This window comes from Pelophylax lessonae, assembly GCF_965119305.1.
Source record: "Pelophylax lessonae genome assembly, chromosome: 4".
In the NCBI taxonomy this organism is placed as follows: domain Eukaryota; kingdom Metazoa; phylum Chordata; class Amphibia; order Anura; family Ranidae; genus Pelophylax; species Pelophylax lessonae.
This window is the reverse complement of record NC_138771.1, coordinates 576,375,792-576,388,335: the sequence shown is the minus strand read 5'-3', so window position 1 is coordinate 576,388,335 and position 12,544 is coordinate 576,375,792. Positions and strand designations below refer to the sequence as shown.

Below are 12,544 nucleotides of genomic sequence, written 5' to 3'. Positions count from 1 at the left end.
CAAAGAGGCAGACGCCACGGAGCGTCGATCGCCAGATTCACGAGGTCTGCGTACCAAGACCGGCAAGGCCAGTCCGGTGCCACCAGAATCACCGTTTTTGGTTCCGAGGCCAACCTGCGAAGAAACCTGGACAGCAGCTGAATCGGTGGAAAGGCGTACATCAGGCGAAAATGATGCCAGTGCGTCACTAACGCGTCCGAGGCGTCTGCCCGAGGATCGCGCGTCCTTGCGACGAACCTTTCCACCTTGTGGTTTTGACGAGACGCGAACAGGTCCACATCTGGGGACCCCCACTTCGCGCACAACATCTGGAAGACATCCGGGTGAAGGGACCATTCCCCCTGGTCCAGGGTCTGGCGGCTCAAGATAATCCGCCTGCCAGTTTTCAACCCCCGGAATGTGAACTGCAGAGATCGCCGGGACGTGCGTCTCGGCTCAAGATAGAATTTTGGCTACTTCCCGAGCCGCCTGGGCACTCCTGGTGCCCCCTTGGTGGTTGATGTAGGCCATCGCTGTGGCATTGTCCGTCTGCACCCGAACCGGACGGCCCTGAAGCCTGTCCGTCCAACGCAGAAGACAGAGATTTATCGCTCGCAATTCCAGAATGTTGATCGAAGGGAGGATTCCTCCTCCGACCAAGTTCCCTGTGCGGACAGAACACCCAGAACACCACCCCAGCCCGACAGGCTGGCATCCGTGGTAATCACCGTCCATGACAAAGGACGAAAGGACTTGCCCCCCGACACCGCCGGGGACTGGAGCCACCACAAAAGACCCCTTCGGGTGAGATGGCTCAACGACAGCCGCAGATCCAGAGATTGCGGACGGCCAGGACCTCCGCCTGAAGCTCCCGCGTGTGAAACTGGGCGAAGGGAATCGCCTCGAAGGCCGAAATCATCAATCCCAGACACCTCATACACGTCCGGACGGACGAGCACCGATTGTCCCCGAGGGACCTGACTTCGCACTGAAGCGTCCGAAGCTTGTCTTCCGGCAGGAAGACCCTCGCTTGAACAGAGTCCAGGATCATCCCCAGGTAGGGAAGACGAACCGACGGACACAACGTCGATTTTGGAAAATTTATCGTCCAGCCGAATTCCTGCAGAGTCTGCATCGTGATGGACAGGTCGTTCACCAGGCCCTGACTGGTCGCGGACCGAATCAGGATATCGTCCAGATACCCCAGGACAGAAATGCCCTGGGCCCTCAGCAAGGCCAGAACCGGCGCAAGCACCTTGGTGAAAACCCGCGGAGCCGAGGCGAGACCAAAGGGCAACGCTACGAATTGATAATGATCCTCCGCAATGGCGAATCGAAGGTACCTCTGGTGACCCTCAAAAATGGGAATGTGAAGGTATGCATCCTTCAAGTCGATGGAGGCCATGAATTCCCCCGGAACCAGGGCAGCCACCACTGATCGCAGGGATTCCATGCGGAACTTGCGAACCCGCACAAAGCGGTTCAGAGCTTTCAAGTCCAGAATCGGACGTACCTTGCCCTCCTTTCTGGGTACAGTGAACAGATTGGAATAGAACCCCCGAAATCTGTCCCGATGAGGCACCGGAACCACCACTCCCTGGGACCGCAGGTCCCGCACCGCCAGGTGCAGATCCTGCAAGCGCTCCGGAGTCAGCTGAAGGTTTGAGGGGAAAAATCCGCCCGCCGGCCGAGAGAGAAACTCGATCTTGTATCCAGATCGAACGATTTCCTGAACCCACCTGTCCCGAACGCGGTCCAGCCAGGGTTGAAGAAAACCGAGCAAACGTCCCCCCACCCCAGAAACGGGTGAGGGCGCCCCTTCAGGCCGCATTGTTATGGGCAGCGGATCCGGACTGGCCGGACTTCTGCTTACCCGCCCACGGGTTCTTCTGGGAGCCTTGGCCTTTGAAGGGCTTGCCCTTATAGTGCGACCGAAAGGCACGAAAGGACCCCTGAGAGGGCCTAAACGAAGCATTCTTCTTACCGCGAACAAACTTATTCTTATGAGATTGGGGCAAGAGAGTGCTCTTACCCCCAGAAATACCCTTTATCAGAGTATCCAAAGAGTTGCCAAAAAGACGAGATCCCGCGTAGGGCAAATTAGCCAAAGTCTTGCGAGAAGATTGGTCAACAGACCAACATTTCAGCCATATCAGGCGACGGTTCAAGACCGCCACACTAGAAAGACGCGCAGCCAAAGGGATGCAAGTCCGCATCACACAAATACATGACACCCTGATGAATCTGATCCACCATAGCCAAAGTTGTCGGCGGGGCAGAGTCAGCCACCAGGGTGCGCCTGAGCACCTGCGTCCAATCCGCAATAGCCTGGGCTGCCATAATGGAAGCAAAAATAGGCTTCAGCATAGAACCAGCAACCGTATAAATATGACGGGCCAGAGACTCCAATCTCCTGTCCGTAGGGTCCCGGAACACCGGGGTATCCTCAGCAGGGATCGCAGTTGATTTATTCAAAATCGCCACTGCGTGATCCACCTGAGGCGGTACACACCAACGCTCATCAGTAGCCGGTGAAAAGGGATAACACAGCTTGAACCTACTCGGCACAGCAAAAGGCCTTTTTAAATTGCGCCATTGCTCATCAACCGCGCGCTGAAATTCCGTAGAGCAAGGAAAAACCTGCGATGTTTTGCGTTTTCTCTGCGTCCCATAAGAGGACATCAAAGCAGGAGGACATGGTTCATCCTGCAAATGCAGCGTTTGCTTGATAGAAGCAACCAACTCATCCATGAGTGCAAGCTCTTCAGACGAGCCAGGGGGAGAATTAACCCCTTCCACCTCAGCCTCCCCGTCAGACCCCACAAGGTCCAGGGATGAGTGAGACCCTGAGAAGGGCACTCCAGCCATAGCAGCCCCATCGCCCTCTGAATCAGAGGAAATAGACACCCTGGGCCGTTTTGTGGATCGATCAGCCACCAGCATCTGCACCTGAGCAGCCAAGTTAGCCACAATTGTAGCCAGATCAGCCCCCTCGGGGGAAGCAGCAGCCCCTTGGCCCCCCACCAGGGTGGGAGGAAACTTGCAATCCTGAGAATCCATGCCCCAGCAAAGTAATTAATAAAGGGTACTGCCCCTTTAAGATCGCGGCAAGCACTGCCCACCGCACCCACTGAACACACTCTGACCCCCACAGGGACAAGAAACTGGGCAAGGAATACAGGAAAAAGGGAGATATAAAACCTGGAGAGCTCACACAGGCTACTGCACCGATCGCTGTCCCAGAGGAAAAGGAAGTGATGCAAGACTGACCGCCCCTATGAAGCCTATGCAAGGCTACACAAACATGGCCGCTGGCTGAGGAAAAAACCCTGGGCAAAGGGAACATGGCGCTGACATGTGGTGATCGATCGCCGCTCAAAATGGCGGCGTTTGGCGCCAAACAACGCTGTGCAGTACCTCACAGGACCTGCCACCATAACTTTTGCCCAAAAAAATGGCGGATCGCCGCACAGCATGCTAAAAATATGACTGCTGCATAGGACACCCAGCAGAGCGGGAGAGCCCCCCCCCCCCCCCTCACAGCCCACACACAGGCAGCAAGTGCACACAGGAGCTGACAGGGAACACAGCAGCCACACAGACATGCAGGGTCACACAGTCCCAGACTGACACCCCACATAGAGTTACACTTACCAGTCCGGATGGCGTGGGGAGCCTGCTCCAGCGACCAAACCGCAGTACTGAGGACAGGGAGTGTCGCAAGCCTGACGCAGTGGAGTTGCGGTGCGAAACCGCAATGGCGTCCAGTGAGGTAGCCACCTCACCGATAGCATCCCTGCAGCGAACAGGGATGGGTCGTTCAATGTGCCAGGGCAAAACCTAAGCTGAACGCTCGATGGCAGGCTGGGAAGCCCCTGGCCCTGAGCCCTGGGATCCAGGGTGGCCAGACTGAGACCCAGCGCCGCACGATCATCTTCATCAGAAGAACTAACTAACGCTGAAAATAAACAGCTAAGTAGAAGAAAGAGAAAAAACTTCAAATAAAATCAAAAAAGAGAAAAGTGGCTGAGACTAAGAGCCCCAGCACAGGAACAGCCTGCGTACTCCTGAGATAGGTATATGAAACTGAGTTGGTATGCAGGAAGCAGGGAGGTATTGACTGAGGGGACCACCCCCTGGGGGTGGGATATGCTAAAAGCTTTGATATTAAATATATTCTGTTGCCTAGCTACTCCTACGGAGCAAAGGTCAATAACCCCCATTAGTGACGAATATGAAGAGGCGGCGACTGTCGGAGGACGTAAGAGAAATTAGCTTTTAAAAAGGTGTATTATAGGTTCTACAAATGATGAAAAGTTTCTGCGTGGGGGAAAACGATACTTGCAAAACACGATTTACAATATTTGTCCATTCAGAATCTGATTTAGGAGGAACATTTGTTTGCCATCCTTCTCTACCACAAAGCATGTGACTGTGCAGTGTTGTAAAGCAATGCTTTCTATATGTTAAATATCAAAGTGGCTTTAAAGCCTTAAAGTGACTGTAAAGGCAGTTGGTTTTGCACAGGGCAGCTCCGATCTTCCTCTCAGGTACCCCGCCAGCACACATGCCCCCCCCCCCTCCTGCCAAATGCCCATTCACACACAGCCATGGCTCGTCCCCATCCCTACACTCTCCGCATTGGCTTACTGGCTGTGATTGTCAGTAGAGGGAGCCAAAGAAGAAGAGGGAGAGACCTGGGACTGGTGAGGCTCCTATGCACATCGCTGGATCAAGATGGGGCTCAAGTAGGTGTTGAGGGTGGCTGGGGGTGCTGCTGCAAACAGGCTTTTTTTTTTACCTTCATACATATTTGCATTGCTGCCAAATATCTCACTACCCTATATTTTCAAATGCCTTAGCAGCATCCGCAGAGCATCCTTCTGTTTCCCATATTCAGTGTTGGGAATAGGAGATATATATATATATATATATATATATATATATAATATTCTTATAATACCAGATTTAGATCTATTCGGGATTAAGCCCGTTTGGTCCGTGTGAACCAGTTATATAAACTAGATAGACGATTGAAGAGCAACTTGGCAAGTATTTTAAAGTCTGTAGTCATTAGGATATAGGTCTGTATGAATCTGGGAGTGCTGGGTCTTACCCTGGTGTAGGTAGTACTATAATTGCTTCATGCTTGGACTGGGGAAATTATCCTTAATCTTCAGTGGATTTTATGGTGGCAAGTTACTCAGGAAATCAAAGTTCTCCATATTTTTTATTTTTGTTTTCAAATACAATTCAATGGCAAAGCCGTCATTCCTTCCTAGATGTTTTTATTGTTCGTGAATTCAAAAAGAGCTTGTTGCAGTTCCTCCAGGGTAATGGAGGCACTATGTATAGCTCTACCCCTTTCCTCTATTTTAGGTAGGGAAGTATTCTTTAAAAGTTGTTGCAAATCAGAATCTACATATTGAATCCTAGTGTCATATAGGGATTTAAAGTATTGCCTAAAACCCTGTAAAACAGATAGTGTATCTGACCTATAGCTGAAGAGAAGAAGTTACATAGGATGGGGTCATCTGCAATTTTGTAATCAGCGCCAGCAAATGACCTGTGTGTTCTCCCTCTTGAAATATTTTTTAGTGCCGAAAAATCTTTTCCCCCGCTTTTTCTAAAGGTGTTGCATGGTACACTTGCCAGGCATCAAACCAGGCCTTTATGCTACCTGTGTAACCAGTCACTTTAGGATGCAAACCCGTTTGATTGTGTGGTTTGGTAAATAGATTGAAAGATAGGTCTGTGACAATACAATTTCCTAAAAAAGATTCTCAATTTTAAAAAGGCAAAAAACACTTGTGAAACGTGTTTTTATTTTAGCTCAAAACAAGTTATGTAGGTAAGACTATTTTCTAACTGCTTATTCTTGTAATAATCAAGAATAAGACTACTCAACTAGCATATCCTAATTCAAAAGAGGTAGCAGCAGTGCTAGTATGCAGCTATGAGGCGTGCCTGATAGACTTCACAAACTAAACTTGCACTCATGAGCTAATTTAGATCCATCTTCTGACAGAGATCAATTTAAAAAGGACAAATAAGCATTGGATAGAAAGCCTAACAGCCAGCCACCAGCATTCTTATTGTAAAGGCATTTAGTAGAGCATGGGGACGGATGCTATCGTACCTGGGGGTTCCCACTGGTCCTTGAACACTTTTCTTGGGTTTCTTAGCTGGAGGTTCCCGGGATCTGTTCTTGCGAGTATCCTCGACCTCCTCTTTCCTTTTGTGCTTTTCCTTCCGCTTTTCGCGTTCCTTCTTCTTTGGTTTGTTTGGCTGAGGCTGAGATAGGGCTGCTAATTGTTCATGCACAGCTTTTAACTGTAAGAAAAGTTCCCAAAGTGAACGGCTCATTCCTCAAACTAGAGTCACAAGGAAAATCAGATGTTGTATATTTGCTTACCTGCTCCTGAAGCTCTGCTAATCTCTGTGCTCTCTCTTCCTCACTGTCAGAACTGCTCTCACTATCAGAAGAGCTGTCACTGCTGCTATCACTGGAGCTGTGAGGAGGGCCTTTGACAGAAGGGGCAGGAGGACAAGGGGTGGGTGACGGTGCTGGAGCTGGTGTTTCTTCTGGCTCATCTGGCATTTTGGCCAATCGCATTTCAAACACGTCCTGTAAATTCCACAGAAAATACTTATTACCTATTATTACTCACTATATTCCTTTTTCATCTATCATGAAGGGTGACATGAAGCCTCCACCTTCAACAAAGAAATTGTTCTCTTAGTATTTAGCACCGATGTTCTCTGTATAAAGTACTTTAACCTCCACATTATTTAGCCATTTATATTAAAATCCCTTATTTAAGATACATTTCTACAGGATCCATGTGCTTGTAAAATCATTAATCAAATTAGAATTTTTGGTTCACCTGTAAAGTCCTTTTCTTGTGGTACATCACAGGACTTGATATTCATGACAACTTTGTTATGCTGCCTTTGTCAGGTGAATGGACACTGGCTCAAAAAAATTAAAATAACCCAGGCCCAGTATGATACCTCCAAGATCAGCTAAGCCCTGGTGTTGTAGCAAGCAATGAGTAGCAGATCTCTCGGTCCTGTTTATTCAAAGAAAAGGACTTTATGGATAAACTAGTCCTAATCGTATATCACAGGATGCAGAGGACTTGATATCATGACTCTTTTGAATGTCCCAAAACACTGAACATGAAGAGTGGTAAACTTAGTAACAAGAACAACACTCCTAAAACATAAAATCAGAACAAGGCGGTAACCCCACTACAGACCCACCTCCAAGACATTCTGCCCAGAACTGGCATTCACAGAGGCATCCAACTTGCAGAAATGAATAAACTTAAAAGAAGGCATGGTAGCAGCCTTACAAACTCAGAACAGAATCTTGGATGTTAAATAGCCTAAGAAGCACTGACACTCCTGGTAGAATGGGCCTTGAATAGAAGGGAGGAACTATGCCCTTGATACCATAGGGCAAGAAAACAAGACGACAAGTCCAACTAAAAATAATGGATTGAGAAGCAGAGCAACCCTTAGGAGGACCCTCAGATAGAACAAACCGGGGATCAGTCAAAATGAAGCTGGAGACTTCAGATAAACTTAAACAGCTACAATATCCCCCAAACAGTGAAGAACCTCCTCTTAAGAATATGAAGGTTTGGGACAAAAGGGTGGCAACACAATGTCCCAATTTAGATGGAACAAAGAATCCATCTTAGGTAGGAAAAAGAAGACTGATGCCTCAAGTACCAGCCTATCCTGGAAACTAGGAAACGTTCTCTGCAGGAAATGCAGCAACCCCTAGCCTTGGCAATCCAAGGTAATGCCCACCAAAAGACCACCTTGCACGTGAAGAGTGACAAGGGAATCTAAGCAAGGTTCAAAGAAGGAAGTCTTCAAAAGAGACACGACCAAGTTAGGTCTCACAGGGACCGGGGGTTGGGGGTTTTGCTGCACAGGAGCAATTTTCCGTGTTACATGCTGCACAAAAGAATGTTGATCAGCAGCTTCCACTCTGACAACCACATTCTTTGAACCAAGAGATTCAGATCCAAGGACTCCTGATGTTTGTCTCATACCGACAGGATACAGAGCTGTAGAGCTCTGGAGTGAAACTGGGCAAAGAGGACTGCAACAAAAGACAGCTGCCATGTGCCCCAATACTTTAATGCATGCTTGAATAGACAGAATTTCCAAACGCAACCAGGGGCGCATCCTGGGCTCAAAGAGAAAGGCATTTCACCTGTGGTAGCAATAAGTTCATCTGTGCCGTCTTCAGTACTAATCCTAAGAACTCCAGACGTGGTAGAACCAACAAGGTTGACTTCTAAAATTTCAACACTCAGTTGAACTACTCCAGTACTGTCTGACAAACATAGAAAAGTGACAGCAGAAAAAGACCAAGTAGTTAAATCGAGTCTACCCATTTTATTTTTTTTGCTGTTTTTTTTTTTCTCGTTAACTTTGTCTGACTGTAGATGTATTTGTCCCAAGCACGTTTTAAGCCATTTACTGTTGACTGTCTCACTACCTCTGCTGGTAGTTTTTTTCCAAGCATCAACTACCCTTTTAGTATAATAATACTTTGACAACAGTTTCTGTTGCAATGCTACAAACCGCAATCCTTCACTGCAAACTCCGGATTCTTAAGACTCATGGAGTTCAGAATAGGCTGGACATCTTACGGTTTGGGAATTGCAAACAGGTTGGAAGGCTTGAGATCTCTCCCCTACGGACACATGTGCAATGACCCCTTGGAACAGCAAACTTCCAATATTGCAAAGAAAACAACTAGTCTTTATGACTTAGGAGATACCCTTGAGCGAATGATTCATGGAAGGCTAAAGCTGCAGACCTTGAGCTTGTAGCCTCACGATGCAGACCCAGTCATCTGGGAATGTCTGTGTGAGTGAGAGCACCCCTTCAATCCGAAGACTGGCTTTTAGAACTGAATGGTTTGAGGATCCAGTTCTTACAAAACTGGGATGTAAGCTTTTACTTAAGAGCCCAAGGCTGGCTGCCTAGAAAAGGAACTCTTGTTGGATTATGAAAGAATCAATAGTTTCGGACTTGTCACCTTCTTCTAAAGTGGTAAAGAGCATGTTTTTCAGCACCGGCAGCTTCTTGATAAAGGCACCCTAGGAAGGTCCAAACAACAAGTGTTCACACTCATAGGGCAGCCTCTAGCAGAGAATTTTCGGCCAAAATACAGTTGTGCCATGGGATCCTTCTCATGCTGAGATAGTGCCCACCTCTAAGGCTACCTCATGGAGTCTTCCAAGGCATCCACAAAGAAACTCAATGTTCTTGGAAAATCTTCCAGGAGTTGCCAAATGGCAGAAACTTCAGGGTACAGTTCTCTGGAAAAGAGCACGTGCTTGCTCAGACTTTAGGGGCTTGGCAAACTTCCAACGCAGCCAAGCTTCAATGCTGCTCCTACCGAAGAGACTACCTTAAGGAGGCCCTCTAACCGCTTATCCATGTTGTCTTTCAAAAGCCCGGACACCCTCCACAGGGACCCTCAGGGTTTTATAAAAGTATGAACTAGCCAAGAGGAGCTCATTTCTTGTAGAATTCCTCTTCCAAGTGATAGTAGTGAGCAAAATTCTTTATTCCGGCAGAGCATTTTCCATCCTCAACAGGGTCTCCTCCTCCCCAAAGAAAAAAAAGAAGAAGGAGTGGAGGGGGAAGGAGACTGCCCACATTAGTTTCCCAGGTTTTCCAAGCCAAAAGAACCCAAAGGTGATCTTGCAAACTATAAACGTCTACAAAACATTCCTCACTTGACAAACTGAAGTGAAGGATTGTACCACTGTGACAGTAGAACTATCAGATAGTGGAAGAGGTTCAGAGAAAATCTGACCCCCAGGGAAGCCAGCAGGACAAACTCTGCAGGGGGTCCTCCCTACCTGATGGAGGGATCTGGGAGCCACCACATCATCTACACACCCACCACCATCTTTGCCTGCCCAAAGCCATGGCTTTCTGGCAGTCTGTAAGCCCTTATACCTCACATAAAAACAGCCCAAAGTGAACAAGAACACCATGGAGAAGAACATGCCAATGTTCAGGGGCACCTAACAGTTCATCTATCACAGTGGAAACTTCCCACAGGCCCTTCAGGGACTCTACTTTCCCTCTATGAATCACTGCCCTGGAGCTGCAGAGCATTCTCCCAGTGAGTTCACCTAGAAAACTGTACCCCGGAGATTGTTGTCAACCAAATTCAGCGCTAACCAGTAGTGCTACAGGCCATTCCCACACTTGCATTTGGGGTCTTGGTACAGTCCTTCTTGGCCTGCTGTAACGACTGATCCAAATAGAGTCCCCACCTCAGCCTAATCAAGGCGATTAGGAACAGACTAGGAAATAAGGAAACAAAGCCCAAGAAAAAAATAAAGATGCACATCCATCTCCTAAAGACACTATTTAAAAACTGAGGCTTAGCTGAGCTGGGAGGGGATTCCTATCTTGTTTTGGCCAGTGTCCATTCACCTGAAGGTAGCAGCATAAAAAAGTAATCATGAGCATAAATACCTCGGTCCTATGCTGTACCTGTAACACTTATCACTGTCCTGTAAAATTTTAGGTAGATGGAGTCAGTAGATATTTTCCAGAATTTACCTTAATTTCTAAGCACACCATTGACAAAATGTTTGCATTTGGAAACAATATACTTAGTGGAAGAACAAAATCCACTATACAGCAATGAAGAGCATTAGCATACAGATTTCTGTTCTTATGTAGCCTTATGCCTACTAGTCTTCTCGCCTCCCTATTGGCCAGTGAGGACACCCATTTATTCCTTTTAGACAACAGAGGCAAAACACGCAGAAAAGCGCAGTTTACATGACAGAGATCAAGCTAATTCTTACCCAATACAGCATCCCAGATTTTACAGTTAGGTGCTTTGCAGGAAACCCATGCCCTAGTGAAGTCACAGGTTTCTGCCTACACTAAATCTGAACTCAAACACCTAAAAAGGTATTGAAAAACACATGTAAATAGTTTTACCAGCCATTGGATTTGCTAATCTATTCAGCTACTCTTGCGAACCAGCCACCCTTGTAATTTATCATAGCTAGATCCTTAAAGTGATATTAAACACTTTTTAAGCACTTTTAGCATTAGATGTAATCACATACTTTATATGCAACTTCATACTTTTATTCTTGCCTATGTTTTAAGCTTAAGCTAATGCCATGACTCTTGCAGCATCCTTTGGAGCCATGCAAGGAATATATATTATGTATCCTTTCACTGTGTGCATCAATAGAAACACAAAGCCCTGTAGCCTAAGATAGCAAAGCATCCCCTCCTCCTCGCCTTCTCTTCTCCAAGCTAACTGACTGGCTGGAGATTGCATGGTCTACTGGCAACTCTTCCTTGGAAACATCGAATGTTCAGGGAAACAGCATAGAGAGAGCAGGAGCCAGCAGCATTGTACTAGGGTAAGAATTTCTCACAAATAGTTAACTTGGGAATATCCATTTTATTGTACTCAATGTGGTGGTGTATGGTCAAAAGTCCATAAAAACAAAACAGTAATTTTCAATATGCAGACTAAATCAATTGCCGCTGGTAGCTAAGCGTAAGTACATCCTCTCACAAGGCTGCACTGCCTATAAATCATAAGGCTTGCCACATACCCTATCCCGTGAGGAGTACAACTCCCCATCAGACAGACTTAAAAAAGGATAAGACTTTGTGGAAAGTTTGCCAAACCCCAGGTTGTTACCTGCAGCTTGCGGGCCATAGCCACCACCTCGTGGTCTGGAGGGTTGTACTTGTAACAGTTAGAAAACATAAGCCGCACATCAGAGGCAAAGTCCTGGGCATCTCGATACTCCTTATTCTCCAACTTCATCTGTAGACAACAGAACAAGCTAGCCATTTAAAGATGTTCAGTAAGTCTAGCCAACGTATACACCTGCACCAAGTCTGGCAGTGATACTGGTGACATTATCAGTAACAATCTTCAGTGTTACATCAAGAGTTGCAGGTCTATCAATTTAATAAGGATCTTTAGGAAAGAATTAAAAATCAGTGACAGACTCGTGGTTTGGACACTTGTTACAATAAATATGCAACACTACTAATCAAATAATCTCTTAAAATAAACCTGTCGTGCTGGGCAAATCAAACTGAGCATATGTCATCACACAAACACAGGCAACCATAATGAAAATTGCAGTTAAAATGAAGAGCAGATCCAGAAAGACAGACAGTTGCTATTGATTTGCATAACTCTAGACATCCTGTTAACTGAAACATTTGCAGAGTTAAAAAGTGACTAAATAAATAACAGATTAATAAGGAGAATCAAAAGATTAGAACGGGAAAAGCCAGACTCCACTTTTACAAGTAGAGATGTATAAAAATATCAGAAGTGTTTATTTGCAATTTTAACATTAGGATTTTTTTTTAGACGTTAACTTTTGATTAAAGTGAAACTTTATGCTAGAAAAAAAAAAAAAAATTAGCAAACAAGCAGGATTTTTAATGCAGAAGAGCCAAGATTTGTCTCTTCTGCATTAAAGTTATTTACCTGCCTGTTCATCCCTGTACAGTGAGT

At 46.4% G+C, this 12,544-nt stretch overlaps 1 protein-coding gene across 4 annotated transcripts in view; it reads right to left on the bottom strand.

Annotated features, from left to right (window-relative positions):
• BRD4 (bromodomain containing 4) overlaps nt 1–12,544 on the bottom strand; it is a gene marked incomplete at its 5' end in the record, with an annotated part of 147,882 nt that overhangs the window by 52,289 nt on the left and 83,049 nt on the right. For all 4 annotated transcript variants that reach the window (XR_014225194.1, XR_014225195.1, XR_014225196.1 and 1 more), the window contains 3 exons: nt 6,119–6,312; nt 6,395–6,607; nt 11,708–11,836. Coding sequence is in view for 1 of the 4 variants with exons in the window: in XM_082255235.1 (XP_082111361.1) it covers nt 6,119–6,312; nt 6,395–6,607; nt 11,708–11,836 (536 nt within the window). The remainder of the gene's footprint in view (nt 1–6,118; nt 6,313–6,394; nt 6,608–11,707; nt 11,837–12,544) is intronic.